At 37.8% G+C, this 24,107-nt stretch overlaps 1 protein-coding gene across 7 annotated transcripts in view; it reads right to left on the reverse strand.

The window, feature by feature from the left end:
* The window catches only part of MACIR (macrophage immunometabolism regulator), a 45,315-nt gene that overhangs the window by 17,982 nt on the left and 3,226 nt on the right, over nucleotides 1–24,107 (reverse strand). For 2 of the 7 annotated variants that reach the window (XM_033520396.1, XM_015653030.2), the window contains exons 3-4: nucleotides 17,801–18,299; nucleotides 10,725–10,838 (exon numbers count right to left, since the gene is read on the reverse strand). In XM_033520396.1, the coding sequence (XP_033376287.1) occupies nucleotides 10,725–10,838; nucleotides 17,801–18,299 (613 nt within the window). Of the gene's footprint in view, nucleotides 1–6; nucleotides 622–2,271; nucleotides 5,727–10,724; nucleotides 10,839–15,989; nucleotides 18,300–24,107 lie in introns of those variants that run through there. The other 5 variants (XM_033520395.1, XM_015653026.3, XM_015653031.2 and 2 more) reach the window with 5 other exon arrangements.

A 24,107-nucleotide genomic window follows, 5' to 3' on the forward strand; every position in this document is an offset into this window, starting at 1 on the left:
ATCTCAGAGTGCAAAAAAGACACAAAGGGATTTCAGTTTAAATCAACAACAATAATGTACCTTTATTTTACTACAAACAACAGGGGTTATGCAATAGAGGAGAGGGAGAGATAAGGAAAACAAAGTAAAGAAAGAGAGAAGAGGGGGGTTATAGTTACCAACTGACGGGACGGGGTCACTAGGGTCTTCTTCTGTGGGGGGACCTTGCCGAAATTAACTTAGTCTTATGTAATTCTTTCCCAAAGTTACCCTGTTTCCAATGTACTAATAAGCACCACAAAGAAGTACCTGGTATGGGAACATTGCTGCCCAAAATCCCTTTAATCTTTTCTGTATTACAATTACAATACACCACAAATGCTAAACCTGTGACACTTTTGCAGTCGTCTGACAGACGGCACCTAGGCAATACCAACAGGAATTCCTTTAGCCCAACCAAGTGTAGTTTTCACTGGGTCTTACTGGCAGGCAACCAAACCAAAGTGAAAGCACCTTAAGTCTTCTCCCAGGGACAGGAGCGGCGTAGACAGTTGTGGCTGATGGGCTCCCCAAGAATCTCTCAGTGCCGGCTGGAGTGTGATCAGGTTGCGAGTGAGCTCAGCAGCACCCACAGGGTCCCATCTGGGTTGCCAAAATGTTAGCGTTCAGGAACACATAATCACAGAATGATTATATGAAAGTGCTTTATGAAGAGCTCTGGGTGTCAGGGGTACAGATACCCAAATCTAACCCAACTTGGTTTTGAGATGAACATTCTTGGCGCCCAACACATGGGTTGAGAAAGTGGAAAAACCTGTACTTATTAATAATTGTATTTTGGTTGTACTTTGCATTGGGATAAAGCAGTCAGTAGCCATGTGGTTTAAATGCATAATGTCTCTCAGGGTGGAGGCCTTCATGTGGATCTGGTCCCTAGACTTTTTTGAAGTTTTAATACCTTTCTTTTACATCTTTTACATATATTTATGTATGTAAATGTAAATATATAAATATAAATATATAAAAGATATTATATATCAATATATACATATAAATATATACATATACAATATAATAAATATTTTACATATATTATCTATAGTGTGTATATAATAATATAATGAGTGTATATTTATATATAAATATATATATATTTTATATACTCTATTGTTATATAACTTATATATTAATTATTAAACTTACATCGTTCTATTATATGCATTGATTTTACCCAAGCATGGATTTCTCATGATCCCCCCAAACCCCTAACATAGTTTTTCATAATTCTTTAAACAATAATTATATCTAATCACATCCAACAATTATATCATTTATCAGATACTGACTACACAGGTGCAGTTTCACATGATCTTAGCAAGCACAAGGCCTAACATTTTCCAGGACCTACTTTTAACACTTTTCTCAGGGCTTGCCTAACTTCCTTTCTAACTCCCTGAATTTTCTATGATTTTAAATTTTTTTACTATCATGTCCACCACGTTTCTATTTCACAACTCTTCTTCAAAGGTTTATGATTTCTGCAAGGCTATGTAGCTGATAGGGTCGTAAGTACAAAATATTGTAGCTTTGCAATATGCCTCCTAAAATCATTCCTAATTAGAATCCATATTCAACTCCTAGCTAGAAATCCAAACATTCCCATTCATACTCAGATCACAGTTTTTGGGGAACTATTAAAGAAAATTTAGGATTACCTTTCTTATTTTAAAGTCTCCTTTTTGTTGTGCTGACAATGAATCTCTCTAAGCTCCATTTTAAAAATTGCTTATCTACTTCTCACTGATTTCGGATAGACAGGGAAACATCAGTTAAAAGTAACAGACCTTTTCGTGTGCCTTACACAATAAGCCTAAAAAGGTGGTTAAGTATCTTGACTCAGAAAAAGGAGCTTCCACAACAAGATGTATTTTAGCTTGTATTGTTTCAGATCACAGGAGCGATGGTAGCATCTTAAAGAGAGGCACGTTTCTTACCATTAAAACAGGGCAATTATCCAGCAATATTCCAATCAGCATAAATCATACCTGAATCAGCTTACAGTTTTTGTAATTCTCTCTAGGCACTATTTGATCTTAATATCAAATCACTTTACAAAGTTATTGAAGCAACTAGAATTTTCTAGTCAAAAACTAGGAGAGGAAATGTCATCATATGTGCTAGTGCACATTTCTGGTTCCTTAGTTTCTGTGTAAGCCCTCCCTGCAGCTGTGAAGTGTTTTTCCCTTCCCCTCCCTGTCCCTGAAATGTTATCGCATTGGTTGGTGTTATATGTCTCCCCGCCCCTCTCCCGAGGTTTGAAAATGCCCGGGAAATGTTTCCTCCTTTTTTTTTTCCTCCTGGATCCCAGCCTGAATAAACATCCGACGTTATCCCGAAGGGAAAAGCAGCCCTTTGGTCTTTATCCTGGTCGTGAAGAGCCCCCCTGCCCTCCCCTCGACATAGCTAGCCAGGATGACTTCGGGAGGGACAAAGGGGGGCTACATCAATCATAACTCTACGTCTTCTCGTAAACTCTACAATACAAAAAGTCCAAGGTGCCTTTTATATACATTTAATTTCTATTTGGTGCTATGACACCAGGATTTTTTTATTTACAGGATTACCAGTGTCACTTAAATATAGCATTGAGAAACAGGTTCAGTCTTGAAGAGTTTGAAATTCAGATTCTGATCTTATAAGATAACGTGTGCTTGCAAACACTGCACTCTTCAGGAACTTGTTACTGGGTGAAAACAGAGAACTTACTCCATCTTTTTAAGATATCACTTACAGCAATGTCTTCATGGTGACCAGAGACAAGACCCAAGAGGACAGTCTGAAGTTGTATTAGGGGAGGTTTAAGTTGAGCATTAGAAAAAGGTTCTTCCCCCAGAAGGTGGTTGGGCACTGTAACAGGCTCCTGAGGGCAGTGCTCACAGCATCAAGCCTGAATTCAAGAAGTGTTTGGACAATGGTCTCAGGCCTGTGGTGTGACTCTTTGTGGGGTCCTGTGCAGACCCAGGAGTTGGACTCCATGATCCCTTCCAACTCAGCATATTCTTTGATTTTATGATTCATTAAAAACTCTTTAGACAATTCAGAATGAGCTTGTAAATAGTTTGGAAAATGGCTAAAGGAAATTACCACTTTTTTTCAGACTGCTAAAATAATTTTTTCTTCTGTTCTAACAAGCATCAACCACCATGCCTAAAAGCAACAGAAAGTGTACCTCCAGTAAGTGGGTTTGGGATAATTTTTTCAGCTTAAGTTAATTATCATTTACAGACATGAATTCCTAAAATCTCCTAATTTGCACCCATGCTTTGTATTCAGACTTGCTGGTTTCAGTAAGAGCAGCAAATATTCGTATCTACAATAAAAGAGCATTCGTACTCAGAAGTAATGGCTAAATTCACACACATTTCAAATGCTGGTACCCAGTTTCAAACAGCTTTGGTTTTCCAAAAAAAAAAATTACTGAAAGCAAAGCAATTATTTTTCAAATTATTTAAAGAAATCACTGTGACACTTAATTTTCATCTAAGTAGTACAAATAGCAGTGTCTTGTGAAACCAATTAGGTTTGGTTGCTGAGGCTGCACTGAAAATAGTAGACTTTTACTTTTAACTTTCCTCCAAATTTATTTTTATAAGAAAACACCAAAAAAGGATGATTTGGCAATAAAATAATATCAAATGTGCTCATTTCTATCAAAGTCAAAAATATATTGTTGTTGGTTTTTTTTTTTAAACAGGCTTTAGAAAGCACAAATTTTATGAAAAGGATTGGAAATAGATGTTTCACTTTTAAATTGAATAAATTTACAATTGTGTTTAAAAATAATAACAACAAGATGTCAAATGGGAGAAAAAAATTAGAATCTAATTTATCACACTGTCCTCTCTTCCTTCTGCTATAAATAGGCAAAACATTGTATTCTTCCCATAACTGCTAATGTAAAAAAAAAAATATATAAATAAAAAGCCATTAAATGTTTATGGTTTTGCATGGTTTGACACTGGCTAAAAGCCAAGCACACACAAATAAACCAACCAACCAATCATTCACTCATTCACTCAATCTTCTCTGATATAGTTGAGTAGAAAAGCTGGAAAGGAAAATTGAAGGGCTTATGAGTTGAGATAAGGAGAAAATTACTAAAGGCAAAACAGGCTCAGACTTAAGAGGTATACAGAAAAAAAAATATTAACAGAATTAAAAGGATAATGAGAATAAAAGAAACCTTTAGAACACCTTTTTCCCCCTCCAGCCCCTCCCTTCTTTCCACCAACAGAGCAAGGAGACAGGCCATGGGAGATTTGGTCAGTTTTTCACTCAAAATCTTTCTTCATTTTGCATAGGGAGAGGATATTCTGCTGTGCTGTGGGGTTCACCCCACGGGAGACAGTCCTCTGTGAACTTCTCCAAGGTGGTTCTAATTTCCAAGAGTAGAAGTCCTGTCCAACATGCTGTAACGGGAGTCCCTCCCATGGGCAAAGCAGTCTTCTTGAACTACATGGCATGGGTCATTTTAGTCCATGGAGCGTAGTTTTTTAGGGATGAGTTGTTCTTGTTTGGAAGCAAGGATTCTCTATCTTCTCTCTCTCTTCGAGTTTCCCCACTACATTACAGCTTTCCAGCATCCACGCACTCCGGTGTGAACACCTTTTCTCATAGGCTGCAAGTGGACCTCTGCTCCCTTGTAATTCATGTATGTAATTCATTACTTCATGAATTACAGGGGAAAAGTTTTTTGTATTATAGTCCTCATCAGGGCTTGTAGAAGAATCTCAGCTCCGACGTCGGAAGCGCCTTCTGGCCCTCCCTCCTTTCACCGACCTTGGTGTCGCCTTGTTCGCCTCACGTGCCTTCACCTTTTCCTTCTCTTTGACTGGGGAGAGAATTGATGTCCGTAGGTTTGTCTGTTCTCGAGTTCTATCAGCTGAGAAGTACTCAGAGGGTTTAGCAGTGCTGCAAGGTTGATCCCGGCCGGGCTCCACGTCGGGGAATGGCTCGTCGTGCCCCTCACTGCCGCCCGCCTGGTCCCCGCAGCTCCGGCTGCATCCAGCGGCTCTCTTGGTGCCGGGCACCGGGACAGAGGAGCTGCCGCCGCCGCCGCTGTCCTTCTGCCCTCAGCATGGCGAGGTAAAAGCTGCCAGGCCGGCAAAGTCCGGCGCGGCAGCTCGCAGTGCCAGCATGGCCCCAGCACGGCCCCAGCCGCAGCACCTCCCCACGCAGCAGAAGGACTGTGCACAATTTTTTTCTTTCTTAGGTATGTCATCACAGAGGCATGACCAACCTCTCTCGCTAGCCCGGCTTTGGCCAGCAGCATGGCCATCTTCAGAGTCACCGAGGGTTGGCTCTGCCGGACATGGTGAGAGCTTCCAACTTCTTACAGAAGCCAGCTCTGTGGTTTCCCCTATCCCCACGAAAAACTAGGCTCTGTTAAACCAACACAGCTTTATTCTCTTTTTGCAAATACTGTTCTTTGCTTTGGATCCCTATGAATTCAGACTGAATTACAAGAAGCAAGATGACAGCACTCAGTGTTTCCCAACTAATTTTATTCTGCTTAAAGCACTTGTGCTGTCAGCAACAGCAAAATGTATTGCCAAAGAAAAGCTTGGAAAAGTCCAGTGTGCTCTTCTAAAATTCAAAATATCTTGCAGACATAAATGAGGCTCTATCTGTGAAAGCCTCTCTCCTTCTATTAGTTAAAGTAGGGGTTGAACACTCATCATGTTTTGCTGTAAAAAATGTGTGGAAATTAAATGCCACTTCCCATGTCGTTTTTAGGCAAGGAGAAGAGAATGAAAAAAGGAGGAAAGAAGGAAAAAAAAAAAAAAACCCTTACAAAGTTCTTATATTAAGCAGTCACAAATAATGCTTGTTACCATAGCAACTGCCACATACCATGGAATTCAGTTTGCCCCCAGGATCCATAGCATACTACAGAAATTTACTAGGTTTTGGTCTTGAGAAACAGTTTATCTTCACAGAATACAGACACAGGTACTCCAGAGGTTTAATACCCAAGCAAGGAATGCATTTATGTTTCTGAGGTATGCTTTGTGTGCTTTCTAATTTTACTACTTAGTTCTGAAACCCTGTTTGAGAGTTGATTGTATAATTTTTAAACACTGAATTTGAGATGAAGTTAGCTTCGTGATGCAGAGAAAAATAGCAGTAACTGGAACCACTGGGGTAAGAGGAAAACAAGAATTCAAAATAAGCTATGTGGATAATATGCACACTGTTATTGCAGAGCACAGGTATAATGCATGTGCCACTTGTTCCAGAAGAATTTATCTATTTTGTATCATTTTAGCAAGATAAAACAGCTGATAGGTGGTGGTACACTGTGACTGCTAATATGAAGTGAGGAGTGGGGACATAATGGAAGGGGGAGTGAATTAAAATCTTAATACATGAAACATACTAAGCCAAAATAAATAGCAAAACTGTCAATTTTCATACTTTTGGCAGCATAGAACACCACAGCTTTTGTGTTCTACTATTTTCTTTTTTTTTTTTTAAGAAGATGTATGTTAACAAAAAAACACCTTTTTGAATCACTACAGTCAACATATCAGATGTTTGTTTTCATCTATAGTTATTCAGTCCAAATTTAGACTAGCACTAAGAAATGATTTCACAAAAGAAATGTTCATTAAAATATAGCTGCTTCTCAGCAATAAGGAAATGTGAGCCTGGAAGTAATTACTACATGAGAAGTGGTCAGAACTTTGTTTTTAACTATGCTGTGACAGTAGTTTTCACATAATACAGGGCGTTTTTGAACACGGGTGATACAGAAGCCCACTTCTACCCTTGTAATATGTCAGAGTGCACTACCATGTAGCAAACTTTTGGATGCATCCTGCTTTTCTACATAAACACAAGCACAGTAAGTCAAAGAAACGTTTTTAAGTAAACCAGACCATGTGCAGCCCTCTTCAGTCTATGGCTGCAGCTTAGGACTTGAAAAAGATTGGAAGCTTGTAATGCAGGCCAATGTTCTCTTCAGGGAAGTCTGAACTCTCTGCACTGCTGTTTAGGGAAGCTCTGGCAAATGTGAATTTTAGATTTTTCTATTATAAAAAGCAAAGTCATATTTTAAATAAAAACAGAGTTTTCAACTGGAAATTAAAATAATTTCAATATCTCTAATATGCCTAGTGACAGTGAAGTGAAAAAAGAAGGCATAACAGCATAATGGTTAAAGATGCAGTTCAGTTGAACATGCAGTTCCAACAAGAGATTATGGATCTCATGTGGATACACTGGATGTTATATTAAGATCAGGCTAAACACTGTAATGGCTTCTTGCAGTCTTAAATCTTTCTGCCTCAGGGAGGGAGGGAGGTAGGAAAATAATATAGAAATTCAATCTCCAGTAAGAGAGTTTCACCAATCCAAGGTCCAGGCCAAAAGGAAATACATTTCAACCCACAAACATCTCTTAGAAGGTAATCAAGAACATTACAAACCATTATGAATTATGGACCAACTTTCAACAGGGGTTTTCAACTTCAAACAGGTGTTTGAAGACAGACGTTTCATCCACTGTGTGTAATAATAATTAGTAACTGCTCTCTCAAGAATATTTCCTGCACCTTCATCCATTTCCAGAGCCCAAGGAATAACTGCAAATAAAGCCTTAGGATGCTGGAAATAATTTAAGCCGTTCAGTCTGACATGAGACAAAATATTCAGTGTAACTAGTTTAATTTGTCATGTTCCATCATGATCTCCAAAGAATATTATACCTGACATTAATATTATGATAGAAACTTATGAGAAAAATTAATTTTTAAGCTTTAAAAAATTTATATTTTAAAACCAGACATCCATGAGAGTAACAGCTCTCCATATGTGAGAACTACCAAACTATAGCTCCTCTAGGCTATTAATTACTTATAGGTATCTTATACCAAGTCTATTTTTAGTTTTAAGAAGCACTTAGGAACAAATAGGACTTCTTTTCATAATCCACTACACAAAGTGAGAATGTTTCTGTTCTGTATTTTGTCCTGAGAGTACCCACCAAAACCCAACCAGCTTCCAAAACTTTCTTCCCTTTCAAAGGTCCACTTCTGCCTCCTGTGCACCAGCTGTCTCTCCTCCAACCCCGTGGCAGCTTTCATATTTTTAATAATCTCAAGTGTACACCCTCATCAAAGGCTTTCCGAACACCCATTAGACAGCTTTACCTGTACTCTTTCTGACTCACTTGGGGAGCATGTACTGAGTTTAGTCCACAGGGATTTCCCTTCAGAGAGAACCCAGCATCCCACCATTCTCATGTGTGCTTAGGTTCCTCAGGTGATGCCATAGCCTAGACAACTTATTTGGTCTGCATTTCCATGGGGTTCAACACTTGTATCTGTTTCCTTTAAATCAAGCAGGCTCCTTTTGCTCCCTTGCTCTCTCTGTTAGCAAGAGGAAGCTGGATGACTTAGTGAGTCAGAATATGGAGCACAGCACAGACATATCCTGCAAGGGTGGTGGCTGCAGACAGGTATTCCTGAACTGTCCCAACGTGCTTTAACAGCTCCATGTATAAAATTCTTAAATATGTTCCTAACCAAGAGGTCAAAGGGACACTGCAAGACAACTAAGCCTGGCATCACCTCAGTTCTGAAGAGCAGCCTGATGTACCCCTGCTCCAAGCGCAGTAATTCATGTGTGGTTGGAACACATTTTTTCAGAAGAGAATTTGCCCCTGTCTTAAAATATGACAATTCCCTCAATAATCTGTTTTTGACACAAATTGATTGATTCAATGTTTAAGAGGAAAAAAAGAAAAAATCAATCCAATATCCTTGGACTGAGATTTCATGCAGTTTTTCTTCCCTCACATTTTTAAATTAAAGAGCCTTTCAAGTACCCTCTACTCTCAATTAATTATAAATAAATCATTCCCCATTGTTTTGATAACCTGTTGTCAGATCCCTCAGGTACAGATAATTAATTGTGTGCAAGAGACTTTCCCCAACATTTTCAGCAATAAAAATGAAACAAGAAATTCACCAAGTCTGTCAGTCTCATCACTCAAGCACCTCTGACATCTTTTCCTCCTGTCATCTCCTCGTTTCCTGTAGGACTTACTGCTTTTGATGCATTTAGAGAACTTTTCACTACCATCTTTTGTTTCCCAGAGAAGTGACTTTTCCAATCACCTTATAGTCCTGTTTCAAACTAAGTGGTCTAGCATATACTGTCTGCCTTGTCGAATGCATTTAAGCACGCTTTTAAGTTCTTAACATCAGCCTTTCCCCTGTGATAGCTACCCAAAATCTTCTAATGAGTCAGATATGGTTTAATGGAATGTTTTGCTTGGAGGTTTCTTCCTTTTTGGACTGCCTAATTTTTACATAATTAAAACATGAGTAGGATTTCTGTGGATATATTCTGTAAGTTACCTAACTTCCTCATTCCTACAACAACTATAAATCTAACCGTAATGTGTTACTACAGAGGTATCCCAATAATTCATACAGAGGTAAGTGTTCAGTGTCATCCAAAACAAAGTGCAGAAAAGCTTCTTCCAAAAAATTGCTCCAGAAAAAATTCTTTGAGAAAGCAGGTGTCTGCTAAATAAATAATTTTTAAAAAACCTCACTGTATATAGCACATATTTATAAGGCCCTGTGAGCTCAGAAAGAATTGTTCCACCCCAGACCCTCGTGGAGTGGCAGCCCAGGTGTTCTGACTGGGTTTGAGCCCCTGGGGTTTCTCCTTTGCTCTGTCCCTATTAGACCCCGACCTTAAACTCCACCCTGGTTCTGTCCCACAAAACCCATCACCTTGCCTCTGTTTGGCACTCTCTGTCTCTGGATCTAACCTGAGTTTGTTCCTGTGTTCAATAAATGGTTTCCTGAGCAGAAGTCCATCTCATTGTAGTCCCATGCCAGTAGCTGGTAACTGTAGCCTGCCTGGACATGATCCTGCGACCCCAGAATGCAACACATATTCTAATAAAGATTTTTTTATTCAGCTATAGCATGTAGTTAGGGTTCATATTAAGTAATGCTGATCAAAGAATTAAAGGCAGCCTTTTCCAACTTTAGAATTAGGCTTGCATTTTGATAGTGGACATTTAATCCTCCACCGAGTTTATAGGATCCTGCTGATGTCATCTTTTCTGGGTGATTAAATACAAATTCAGTCTTCCAATCAGAGAAAATATTCAGTCCAAAAGGGAGCTTTAATCAGAATGGTCACTTGCTGTGTAGAAATTGCCCCAGCAAGCAGCATTGCTGACCCTCACTCTGCAAGAAATTTAAACCTCTGCCAGTTGGTCAGTCAGAATTACTACCTTTTCACATCGCATGAGGATTAAACAGACTTCCCAGATCAAAGATACAAGAAAACTTTTCACTTGTGAGAACAGTGCAGATACCTGTTGTTTTGGGTTTGTTTTTTCTAAACTGTCTTTAAAAGATACCTTGGGTGCTCATGTCCTCTCTGATTAACACATATACTTTTGCTTTTTTTTTTTTCCTGGCAATATTTATATAAATTAGTATGAAGCATTAGCTACTGTCATAAGGTTTCTGCCTTCCTCCTTCAGCTCACTGTCAAATAAATACAAAAAATAGTGCCCCCAAAATTATTTCTCCAGATATAAGCAAGTCTGACATAAGAAAAATAATATTTTTCAAGCAGACAAAACAAGTTATGATTTTTTTTATGAAAATTGGCTACCTGAGGCAATCTTTTAATTCCAAAAAATGTCTTACCTTCTGGCTGAAGTTCTAAATTAATCAACTCCACAGGAGACAGGAATGCAAGCAGCTGATTGGAGGTTTTACAGCAAAATAGTGTCACAGCTTTATTTTTCTGAAGTCCACGTCCTGTAATATTAAAACCAATGTCATTCTTCCTATTAACTGGAAGCCTAAATCATTAAAGTAGGGAAAATGACAACATTTATAAGCATTTAAAAATATATCTCTTTTTGAGGCCAGATAGAAAAGTTACAATTACTGCAGTAGCAATTTCAATACTGATTAATATCTTGGATGACTCTGCAGTTAATCATATAAAGTATATATTACAAGAGTATCTAAGAATAATAATTTTTTTTTATCCCCATGTTTCTTAGAACCTAGACATAAGAAGGCAGAAGAAATTATTCCAAATGCACTAGTGGCCAAGTGAAAATGGAAGGCAGATAAAAACATTCACATATTCAAAAACAGCTGCCCCTCACACTCAGTATTCAGTTTTGGGCCTCTTACAAGAAGAATGACATATTGCTGCTGGACTGAGTCCAGAGAAGTGAATGGAATTGATGAGAAGCAGTTGAGGGAGCTGGGGGGGGCTGGGCCTCTAGAAACGGAAGCTCAGAGATGATCTTGCTGCTCTCTACAATGACCAAGAGGAAAGCGTAGCAGTAGGCGTCAGGCTCTTCTCCTAAAGAAAAAGCCACAGAACAATAGGAAATAGTCTTGAGTTGCACCAGGGGAGGTTTAGTTTGGATATTAGGGGAAATTTCTTCATGTAGAGGGTTGTCAAGCACTGGAAGAGGCTGACCAGGGCTATGGTGGCATAACCGTCCCTGGAGCTATTTAAAGACATGGCACTCAGGGGCATGGTTTAGTGTGGACTTGGCAGTGGGTTAATGGTTGGAACTAAATTATATTGGAGATATTTTCCAACCTAAATGACTCTGTGTTTCTAGGAGAACTGGGTACTCCAGCCTTCTAAAAACCTCTCTGAAATGTTAAAACTAATATCTGTGAAGCACTTCATCATCTCTGAAACATGGCTGTGTATCACAATATGTATGGATTGGAGCAGTCTTTACAGTTCATTATATCCCTCTGCTCCTGGGAATGGTGAATTCTTTTTTTTCACTCTAGGTTTGCCGTTCTACTTCAAAGTTATTAAATCGATAGGATGACCACTATTTATATTAAGGTTTATCTACCATTTTTACTGAGATCCCCATTAGTATTTCTTACTTCAATGTTTTTTCAAGTACCTCTTTACGAAGTCTAATTCTGAAAAAAAATCAGCTCAATATTGAAAGGCTTATAAAAATAAAAATATCTAAATTCTATAGAAAGCATTATTATAGATGGATAGGTAAAAATCTTGCATACAGTCAGTTGCTTGGAGCTGTAATTATTTGTTACTAGCTGTAACTAATTTGATATCCTCTAATATTTCTTCATAAAAATTGGAAATGTTCACCACAATTCACATTCAAAAACTTTATATCAGTGAGATAAGGCAGAAACAAATTATTTTGCATTTAACATATTCTTTTTCCTGCTCTAGTTCGCTTAGTTTAAAAGGTTGGTGTCCTACCAGTCAATATTCCAGTGCACAATGACATTCTCTCTCCACTTCTGCTTTTATCCATTTGCAGACTACAGTTCACACCATGAAGCTCTATGCTGCAACATTCCTGGCCTGAAACAGACTTCTAAAGGCATCCCAGTACCTCATGTTTTTTTTGAACATTTTCTGACTTTCTGAAAAATCAGCTAATGTAAAGCACAACGGTGAATTGTGGCTTGATCAATTTTCTCATAGGGTTCAGGCTGTCACTGCTGTTCTCAATGTTCTTGCATATTTTAGCACTTCTGTCTCATCACAGAAAGAACAGCTCACAAGAAGCTTCAGCAAGCAAGAGCCTAGCAAAATGCCAAAATGGAATGCAATCCTACCAGACATCATAGCTGGTATTTACACATAATACATAATGAAGTTTGGAAGTTTCTTGGTTTTTTAAACTGAAATTAATAATAAAGGAACTTAACAGATGAAAGTTTTGCTTTTTCTGACAGCTTCTCAGACTACAAAATTGTACCATATACCTATTCACACTGTGCAAGGCTGTTTAATATCATAAAATGCTGAAGAATTTTAATTCAGGCCATACTCAATTGGAATAAAGACTATAATTTTATTCCTTCAGCACTCTCATCCAAATTTCATCTAAACTTTTGAGCATGAAAGCTCATAGCCTCAAGCTCCTGCTTCCTACCTTCACTGCAGCCCAGACTGATTACAGTGTTTTGCTAAGCCATCCCATCAGCCACCTTAACAGGGTAAAAACACAGTAATTGCTTCCTGGACAGGTCTGAGGCCAGTACACCATCTTTATTCCATGTGTTTGGTTTTTTTGACACTGGAACCACACTCCTGCTATTCTTGTAGCACTGCTCCTCTGAGGTTTCCCATTATTTCTCCAGCCTTTCCCTGATATATTATGGTGAATTCTCTCTGACCTTCCACTCTCCACAGAAATTAAAACACTGTGCAAGGCTCTCCTCTTAAAAAGAGGCCTCCCCTCTTTTTTACTCCAGGCCACATAGGTGATACCAGGCACATGCAAGGTGAGAGCACTTGTCTCCTAAAAATAGATGGAATGTAGTCAGGTAATTTCCTTACCTTCTCTTTTGTTTTCAACACAAGACAACTGATTCTGGGTTTTCCCCCAAAAGTGATAGTATTCTTTCCCCAGTTCTTTTAATGTGGCCTCTGTAGGTTTGCATCAATGTCATTCTCTACCACCAAATTACTTAAGAGTAAGTTGAGTGGGTATTGAAATATAATGTTCCCTTGCTCCTTTCAAGAAGGAAAGGAAACTTCCCACATCCTGTAGACCTGAAGGTAGTTTTATCTTCCTTGAGTGCTTTTGTGATGGAATAAAGAGGAAAAAAATATTATCCTTGCAAAATCACTGGGTGTCATGGGGTGACTTTGTGACTTTGCTTATATCCCCAGTCGCCTTGTTTATGTTACATAGTAAGTTCTACACCTTTAAGACTGGCTCTGAGAGCAAAGGGAGGGGGAAGAAGAAGCACGTAAGCATGTCAAGAAAGAGCCCTCAGTCCCCTGCATCCTGCTTCAGACTGTGTTGTCTGCAGCATGGACAGACAGTGGGACAGAGCTCTCCTTTGCTGCTAGTTTTTTAGCTAGCTGAGGCAGGGAATTTCCCCAGACTGTGTTTTTCCTTTTTCCTGGGGTCTGTTCAAACCTTATCTGGACTGAAAACCCAGACAAACACCAGGAGCTCATATCTGTGGTCCATCAAGGCCTGGGCCTCAGCACTCCAGCACCAGAGGGACTGATAAGAGACTGAGCAAGCTGAGCTACACTCCAAGGACTTTTCTGAAAGTACCATCTCTTTGAACAGCAAGATGTTTCGTTATTTAATATTATTAAATTTCTGTTAAATAAACAGGTTTTTTCCACTTTTCTCTAAGGAAATCTTTTCCCTAACTAGTCCCTAGTAGGGGGAGGGGCTGCTTGAATTTGCTTTCTTGAGGGACTCCATTCGGAGATTCTCTCCCAAATTTGCCCTAAATCAGGACACTGGGGAAACAAAAAATCCCCATATAATCTGTCAGAAAGTTTTCAAAGTTGGCATTATGTTCTAGCTAAAAAAATGTACTCTGAGATACAGAAAAGAAAAATTCCATAATTCAAACATTATTGTACTCTTTCAAGGATCTGTCTATCTGGCACATGTTCATGCCACTATTACAGTGTTCAGTGTAATCACTCATCATGGAAACTGGTGTCCCAACCAAGAGATTACAGCAAACTATTAATGCAAAAATTTATCCTCAGAATCATCAATAAACCTGCACTTGCCAGCTGCAACAACATGCAAACATATACGCATTTTACTGCTGGCTGCTGTTGCAGTGTGTTTCTTGTTAATGGTATGTTCTGTTATTGCCCAAGTTGATGGTTTGGTCCAAATGAGACCCTCCCACCCCACATTGTCGGTCTACCCTGAGTCTCCTGTCAATCCCGTCCTAGGCCTGCCACATGCCTGGAATTCCACTTCAGAAATCTCCTAAACTTTGACGCTTGATTAGTCCATGTGACCCAACTTTCCCCCCTACCTCTCTCATTGGATGATGACCTTGTGAACCCTGCCTTTTACCCTCCTCAGGATATCTCTGATTAGCTGGTGCTTTGTACCCTCTCTTTGAACTGCCTCCTTGTTTCAGCTGTTGCCCTCTTGCATTTTCTTTTGCCCCCAAGATTCTCCAGAACAATAAATCCTCTGTTATCCCATGCAAAAGACCTCCCTGTCATTGTTGTCTCCTCAGAGTGCAGACTGACAGCCAAAAAGCCATAGAGCAAGTGCTCTAGTCACACCTCGGGTCATCCTGATCCTCCTGGAGCAGGCCAAACTGACAGAGACAGATAGCCACCAGATAGAGTTCCAGCCCGATGCAATAGCTGCCAAGCTTGACATTGTCTTTAAAGACATTAGCACTGTAATAAATAATTTCTCAATTTTAATCCTACATTTTTCCTACAACAGCTTAAAAACTTATTTACACTTCTGTACTGCAGCTCCATTCTAAAATTTTTATTTTAAAATTAATTTAAAATTAATTTTAAAATTTAAAAAAAGCATTTTTTCTTGTTTTTGCTGCCTATATTCTCTCTAAGGATGAGCTCTTCCAGTTGTGTCCTTTTAGTACCTAATGCCTTTAAGGTGAAACTTAGTAACTGGCTTCAACCACAACACACTATAGAACTTTTAAAAATTGATTATGTTGGAAAATTTGTTTCTGATTCTTCACTACCATTGAAACTTAGAAAAACCTGTTATCTGTTAACAACTCCTTGCTTAGTCTGTGCCACAGGTAGTGTAAATAGTAATTCCTACTTTATGAGGGGTGAGGTAACCAAACACCATGACCATATCTGAGCACATTGACAAACAAATCACCAAAGATAAAATACCATTTTACATACATTACATTTTTTATGCCTGAACTCAGCTAGCTAGCCATCCACCAGTCTCTTAATATAGCCATAAAGTTACAGGACTGTACAACATCAGAAACATGCACACAAGGTAAATGCATGGCACTTTTCCTGAAACAAAGGAACAGAGCTAAGCATCTATTTCACAGAAATCCAGGACCCCAACTTTCAAGTCGTTTTTAAATGTTCCCTAGTCTAAATTTTTTTAAATGCCCTGTTTTTCTCCTACACACCAAATGAATCCAAAACAACAGTTGTTTATAATACCTTTTTTATTTTTCAGCCAGAAATACAATTTAAGTTGGTATTTCAATAAACAGTGGTGTTTATTCCTTAAACAAATCCCCTATCTCTTTGGCATCAACCGTATTCTGTTTCTCAAACTATACAGGAAGACTTTACTTTCAAGATCATTGTTCAATACATTAAATTTACACTTTAAATTAGTGTAGTTAACTTTGAAAAAGACACTTTTTTTTTTTTGGTATTTTCTAATAAACCTAAAAAAAAATAACCAAACCACAAAATGCTTACTAGTTGACTGCCTTAATTTAAAGTGTTGAGTGATAGACTAAGAACTCTTCATTTTCCAGAGCACATGCACTAACTAGTGCTTTCTAGTTATTCTGAGAAATGAACAAAGAAACAAATAAAAATCTTAACTGTATCAGAAACAATTGATCAAATAATTCATGTTTCAAAGCAATATGAAATTATTTTTAACTTCTGCAGAGGTAATCAGGTAAAATCAAATTTTGCACTTCTTCAGCAAAAGACTGCACCTAAAAAAAAAGAATGAAAACTATTTTTCGTTTTTAAACTAAAGTTACCAAAATCTTTTAAACACATCTAAGAATACAGCTGTGAAAACTGCATTTAATGTCACGTTTAGATAAAAAAATTCATTACACAACAAAAGTAACCCAGTGTATTATTCTGCTGAAAAATTCAAGATCGTCTCTTCAATGCTGACAAGAAGTGTTTTACTTGCACTCTTGTCAAGAAACAATTTGCCCTCCAGAGCTCATGTTCAGTGCTTCAAGTCAAATTTCCAAATTTCCAAAGATATGTTGAAGTTGACACCTTCTGCTACTATAGATGAAATGAAAATCACAAAATCAAAAACATTACCAACATACCAGTACACACATTCCAGTTTGTCTCAAGACAATGTAAAAAAACCCCCAACAAAACAAAAAAAACAAAAAACAACCTGCACTTCCTAAAAGATTTGCTTTAAATAAGTGAAATAATTATTCTGAACATGTTTTATAGAATAAAAAGGATAAAGCAATTACTTTCATGCAGAAACTAAAAAAATAATTTAATAAGATTCAAGTAGCAAAGTTTTCTATTACAAATGAATCTCACCCACATCACCAACACAAGCGCAGTCTCAAAATGAATTGGATTGTTTAAATAGCAAGTGATTCATCCAGTCAAGCTAACTTTCCTGTTCATGTTTTAAGTAAAACCCATACATTTTACTACAGAAACAAAAAGAAAACCCAAAAATACTCCTTGAGTACTTATCCAAAAGCAGTTTCTAACATCAAGCCAAAATTAGCAACAACCAGGCAGACATCACCGATTTTTCAGTGTTGAATTACTGTAAATACTAGATGAAGCAGTACAGAAAAAAAAAATCCCAAAAAATCAAAAGCTTTTTTTTTGTTAAAATGTGTCCAAAGAAATATCCACTAGTTGCAGTCAAATCTGCATCAGAAGTTGCTTTATCAGCAGATTTCTCTCTCCAAGTATTTGCATCTGTCAAGACTGTATTCAAATAAATTACTTTCTGGTAACACTGACCTGATAAAACCACTTATATTGTGGAAAGTTATGTACACAGTACAACAGTGGATTTTTGCAGCAACAGAGAAAAGATCAGAAACCATTTCTAAATTTGAGTTGATAGCTCATGTGCTATTCCTTGCAAACATACGATCCCCTCTAAGAGTAAGGTGTTGGAGCTGGTATTGTAGCACTTCTGTGTCAGGAGGTTCCTTAATGTTCATTTTGTCTAAATTGAGGTAGTCCAGTGATTTTGAATGAGACCTTTTACCTTTCAAAAGGCGGAGAGGCAGGGGACCATGAAGTGCCTTGTAAGGTTCATATGGTAAAGCTTTACTGTATTTATCCCCTGAGCTGGGCATCCGTCTCCTCCTCCTTCCATTTACTGCTGGGATCTCATATGGCTGGGAGTACCTACTTCTAGTTTTGTACAAACGCGAGGAACGTGGAAGTCCTGAATCAATATGTTTGGAGCCCAAGTTAGGACCAGATTCTCCTTTATTCTCCTCACTTCCTGTACACTTATGAGCTAGTTTTAGCAGCTCCTCTCCAGTTGCAAAGCCAACCAGGTAGTTAGAATCCATGTGAAGGATCTGATATCCTGCAACTGTCTGCCGTAATGGTGAGCAGGGGGTGCTGGAACAGCGTGGCCTTTCTGCTTCCATCCTGGCTGCAGAACTCACCTCTGCAAGAGGCACAGGGAGGGTGGAGAGGGCAGTTCTGGACTCTCCATTCACATCAACTTCCATTTTAAACACAAAGCTTCGCTCCTAAAAATAAAGCAGAGCTTGTTCAGAAAATGCAACACAAGGTGCTGAGAAAGGACCACAGAACTGCAATTTTGTACCACCCAGAAGTCATAACCAGTACTTACCTAGCCAGCCTGGTCTTACCTCTGCAGAGTGTCATATAACAGAATCATCACTAACATCATTCTTTCAAAATTATCTTGCGTGGGTTTTTTATTAAAAGATACCATAAAGATACTGATAATTATAAACAGCTAAAAATATACTTTAATACTATCATAGTCAAAAATGGAGCACCTCTCTGGATCATTTTTTCAGCCTTTTGGTGCATTTGATTCCTTGCAGTCCCTCTCATCTTGGTGCATCCATTAGCAGATCCATAGCACCTTCCCCCATCTTTACTGCGTAATTTGTCTACTGACAATATTTTTATTAAGCAAAGCTTTCAAAAAACATGCCTAAAAGATACCACCTCATTCAGACATGACCATGGACCAGACCTGATCTGAGTGCACTGCAATACTTCCATCTTCCAGACGTGCAGACAGCTTTCTTTAAATTCAAAGAATGGTAACCTAGCTGTTCCACACCTGTCTGACTAGGTCATCAGCAATCCTCACTCACTCCCCAAGAAAATTCACCTAGCATCTTACTCAAAATTAATCAAACACACAGTCTTTTATTCTAATAGGATCCTAATGTATTTCAAACAAAGTATACTGTATTTAATGAAGATTGTATTTGATTCTTATAAGTATCTTAAGAATAAACATAATTTATTGTTTTCCTATCTCTCTTGGAAATAGACTATCTTACCCCTCCCTCACAACTATTCCAAATATATTATTTGGTTCCTTTACAAACACAAGTGCTCACTGCAAGCTATTACCATCGCTAACATGGAAATATATGGTCACCATCACAGCAAGTATACATCAGTAGATGCCAGAACACTGGAAAGCATTCTTTTCATTTCTATTTTCAGAGTCATCTGAAGCATTTCAGTGACACAGCTACTTCACAAAACAGAAAGGTCACATTTGTTTCAAAATCCATGCTTTCTTCACTGTCAGACTCACTTTTGCTCTAAACTGTAACTAGTGGCTCTGTAGTCAATATATTTCACAAAAAAATTCAGCATAGCTATGTCATGTTTAAGGGCAACAAGACTCAAAGGAATGAAAGTTAGCATCTAAATGTTAAGCAGAAACAATTCTGAAATTTGTTATGTGTGACCATAAACTACATTCAAAAGCTCAATATTTCGCAAATAAGACCAACTTAAAAGACACGTCCAAGAGTTTGCAAACTTAGGCACTTGCTGCCACTTTGAGGCTTAGAACATCACGGGCCAAGTAGCAATGACACAACTAACAATGAAATACTTTATTTCTGTAGAAAAAATTTTGTTAATTTTCTGTAGAAAATACATCTTTTTCATTTAGATACCCCACAAAATCCCATTAAGACCAATTTCCATTAGTTTGTTTTAAAATAAAAGAGGGAAGTGTGAAAGTATCCCTTGCAGAAGAAAATACTAGCCTCATGCAAAATATAAGATTACCTTGTTTCTTTTAAGGGACTGGGAAAGAGCAGCTCAAATAGTGTTGTCAGAGACTGAAAATCTGTCTGAGACATCTTGGGGGCTTCAAATGGGGTGTGGGTCTGGCAGGGACCTTGCTCTGGTGTTGCCCTGCCCCCCACATTCCCCAGCCTCACAGTGTCCATCAGTTATGGCACAATGGAGGCAGCACCCCAGTGGTGACTAACCCAGCCCCTGAGTGGCCAAGATACTAAAAGTCCCACCTGGGAGGAAGGGTCTTTTAAGAAGGCTGTCCATGAGACAAGCATATTGTTCTTTAACCCCACCTTCATCTTGGAGCTTTACATCACTGGAACCCAGCAGCTGGTAGCTACTTTTGTTTTTCTACATCTTTCCTGACTTTCTCCCTTTCTTCTTCTAACTTTCTTTTCACAGAAGATCATGCCAAATGGATTTAAAGGTTTTCTATGTTCAGTGGGCTGTATCTCTGCTGTGGTGTTTCATGTTTTACTAAATCATTTGACAAAGTTCCTCATCTTCTATAGTTTGCTAGTAAACTTTTCTGTGAATTTTTACCTCTTGAGGATATCTGGTTGGTATTTCTCTTTTGCATCTACCCGGACCAAAAGAATGTCAGTTTAACCCTGGATTTAAATGACTGGGGTGTGATGTTTCTTCCCTGCTTAGCCCCCAGTCATCCTGCTTGTCCCTGCTATTTTATTATTCTAATAAACAAGGAGTAAACAAAATGCCCACTGTTCTGCTAAAGAGGATTTTATTTGCCCTTAACAGACTTATATTATGGAGAGACTATTTCTAATGTTCCTTTAGTCTTAAATGGTCTCTTTTAATTCTCAGTCATGGTGTATTTAGGATCCTTCATTACCAGTTTTGCATACCATAACTTTTGCAAATATACTTCACCCAATGAGTTTTTAAGCATTTTGGGGTTGGACTAGATGGTCTGGGGTTGGAATAAATGATCTTCAGAAATCCCTTCCAACTCTAACAATTCTGTGAATAGAACAATACTGGTAAAACAGTTAAATAAAGAATTGAAATACTGAAGCAAACCAGACACCGAAATTTTTCACTGCAGAAGGTCCACACAACTCAATAATGCTTCCTATTATATTTAATTGAATTCAATATATATTTATGGATTCAGTTAGCAGCTTTAGAATAGCAGAAGCAGTTGCTTCCTACTTTAACACCGTATCAAGCAGTGAAACAGTAAATCTGGTAAGGCTTCAGCTACTGAAGAAAAGATATTAATGACAATTTGTTAAATTGAAATTATGTACCACCAGGCACAGCACACAGAAATTCTGCATTACAATTTTCAACTACCCTGGGATTCTATGCAAGAAACATAAATATCTGTTCTTCCTCTTAATTCCAAAGTTCCACCCTGCAGTTTGGAAATCTCTCCTGAAAACTTCCAGAAAGACTCAATTTGTTCTGTTAAAAGAAACTGAAATTATGCTACAAAAAAAACCACAGAAAACAAATAAACCCACGCCCCCGCAAAAAAAATCCCAAACAATAAAACCCCAAAACAAACAACAAGCCCAGAACAAACAAATCATTTGCAATAGCAGTATGTGCCCTAAAGAAGAGGAAAGAGGAAGAGATATCTTCATGCACTTTGGGAGTTTAAAGTAACACAAAGGCTCTTCCCATAGCACAACTTTTAAAATTGATTTCCTTTTGTTTGAAACATGGGAGTGTGCTCTGGTCACCAAAAGCAATCAACTTGGAAAAGCAACCCAGCAGAAGGGAAGGAGTCAGCAGTTCACTGCACAGTAATTACCCTCACTGTAAACCCGTACAAAGGAAAATCAGAGCAGAAAGTCTTCCAGCCAGCAAGGTCCAGTCTAGTACTAAAGGTTCTGCAACTGCAGAGCTCTCATTCTCTGCTGCAGTGTGAAGGAAAATACTAAACCCAAGCAATCCTGTCGGACATCTGAAAGCAACAGCAGCATTAGAAGCTGGTGCCACAAGCATCAGAAACTCAGGGGAACAGCACTGCTAGCTGGTGATATCAATGACTGGCCATCTGCATAAGCAAAGGACCAAAACTCAGTATGTATGTGCTCAGCTCCTCTTTCCCGAGACTTTTAATGCCAGTTATTCAAACTGCCCTATGGCCTCAAAATTATTAGTATCCTTATCTAGGAAAAGAAAAACAACCAAAAAGGAAAACAAAAAAACAACAACAAAAAACAACAGAAAAGATATAAAGACATTATTTAGAAGACTCCTATGAAAGAAAACAGAAAATAATTTGAGATTCACAATGAGTATAGGTACCATCACCTATAAATAGATATTTTAAAAATTTTTACAGTATTTTAGAACATTTCTATGGTTATAAAGTATTTGATAACTTCTGTTATGTTCACTGCTGTTTACAAGTATAAGCTCATCACTAATTCCCAGCATCAGTTATAACACTGGATAAAGCAGTATGCCTGTTTAAAAAGATGGCTGCCCCTGATGACAGCTGGCTTGTCTTCTTGCCTCTCAAACAGAATGACAATAGAGTGATGCCAATTCAAGACAATTTGTAATTAAAGATTATTATTGAATCTAAGCAAGGAGACTAAAAACAATATGGCATATCCTTTGCTGCTGGTCCACATATTAAAAAAAAATATACAAAATAACTGAAAATAGCAGTTACCAAAATAATTAACTTGACCAATACCTACCAGAATGGCCTCCAGAACAAAACTCAATGAGATTTTACAAGATTTTATTAATTCTCTTTGTATATTTACAAATATACTCTGCATATAAAGTAACCAGACCTAATCCAGATAAAGACTGAGAAAATTGTCTAAAACACAGGGCAGGGAAATAATGAAGATAAATACTAGATTAACTACTAAACATCACTGTATGACCTCAAGAATACATTTATATTATTGGGATAGTTTTTTCAGTGTAAAACCATCAAAATTTCCACATTTTGCAAATGTAAAGAATTTCTAGTTACAGAATCTTTCACAAAGTTGTTAGATACCGTTCATAACCTTCTCATAACACAGGACATATGAGAAACAGTCATGCATGACCCACTAGGGCCTATTATCACAATATATGCACTGTAAATAATTTGTTGTTGAAATTATTTCTTGCCATGTGCCTCACTGCACTCAAAATCTTGTTTGTTTGTTTTTTTCCCCCAATAAAATGTTACCTCTTCTGTTACATGCATTACTTACTATCTTTTTGAGGAAAGAAATGTGACTTACAAAATACAACCATTAATTACCCAATTTTTAAAGACAAAAAAAGATGAAGAGGATTTTCCTTGATACTCTTACGCTTTGTAGAAAGTCTATATTATTTTGTAGCCACTGTAAGTTACTTTTAACAAAATAACTGGTTCTCTGTAATTTCACATTTCTATTGTTACTTATCTCCCCAGATAGAATCTGAATTGATTTTAAAACATGTCTTTTATTTTTCTTTTAGATAAGCATTAAATTTCTGTCCATTCAGTAAATGTTTTCTTCTTAAGCACTTATTCTTCCTCCTAGATGCCAAGCCTGTAGGCAATACTATTAGCTAAGAATCACTAAGATATGTCACATTGATAAAATGATAGCAATTGCAACAAGAAAAAGGAGAATGGAGATGGCAGAGGTGATACCAACTGTAAGAGTCAAACATAATGAATAGAGATATCTAGCCAGTTTTGACACCTTCCCTTCTCTGTGCTGCCATTACTCGATATATACAATGCACTTAGAAGACAAAATGTTTGTCTGTTAAACACAGGAGTAAGTGAAACCACCCAGCATGTTTGAAGCTGGGACACTTTCAATTATTTCAACTGTCTTTTTGATAAGAGTATAAAATAAGGTCTACATCATTCCCCTTGCAGTCTGAAGGGAAAAAAAAGTTTGTTGTTTCTTACGAGAAATTCCATACCCCTCTAAGCTAACAAGAATGGGGGCAATATTAAATTGCTGTACCACATAAGACAACACTCAGATGGAGTAACAACTAAGTGTAGTACAGATTTACTTCCTCAAAATTACATGCAAGAAAATGAAATTATGCTTAAGACATACACTATAATCCTACAGACCTTAAGAAAACATGAACTGATATTACTGAATTAATAAAGCTAGCGCAGTAACTTCAGAATGCAATGTAAAACAACAGCCTACAAAACAACTAGTAAAGTGTGTGTTTTGGTGGAGAAAAGTGGGGGCTCTTGTCAACGGGTAAAATATTAAGCCATTCAGCTACCCAGTATACCAAGCAATAAA

Source organism: Parus major, chromosome Z (assembly GCF_001522545.3).
Source record: "Parus major isolate Abel chromosome Z, Parus_major1.1, whole genome shotgun sequence".
In the NCBI taxonomy this organism is placed as follows: domain Eukaryota; kingdom Metazoa; phylum Chordata; class Aves; order Passeriformes; family Paridae; genus Parus; species Parus major.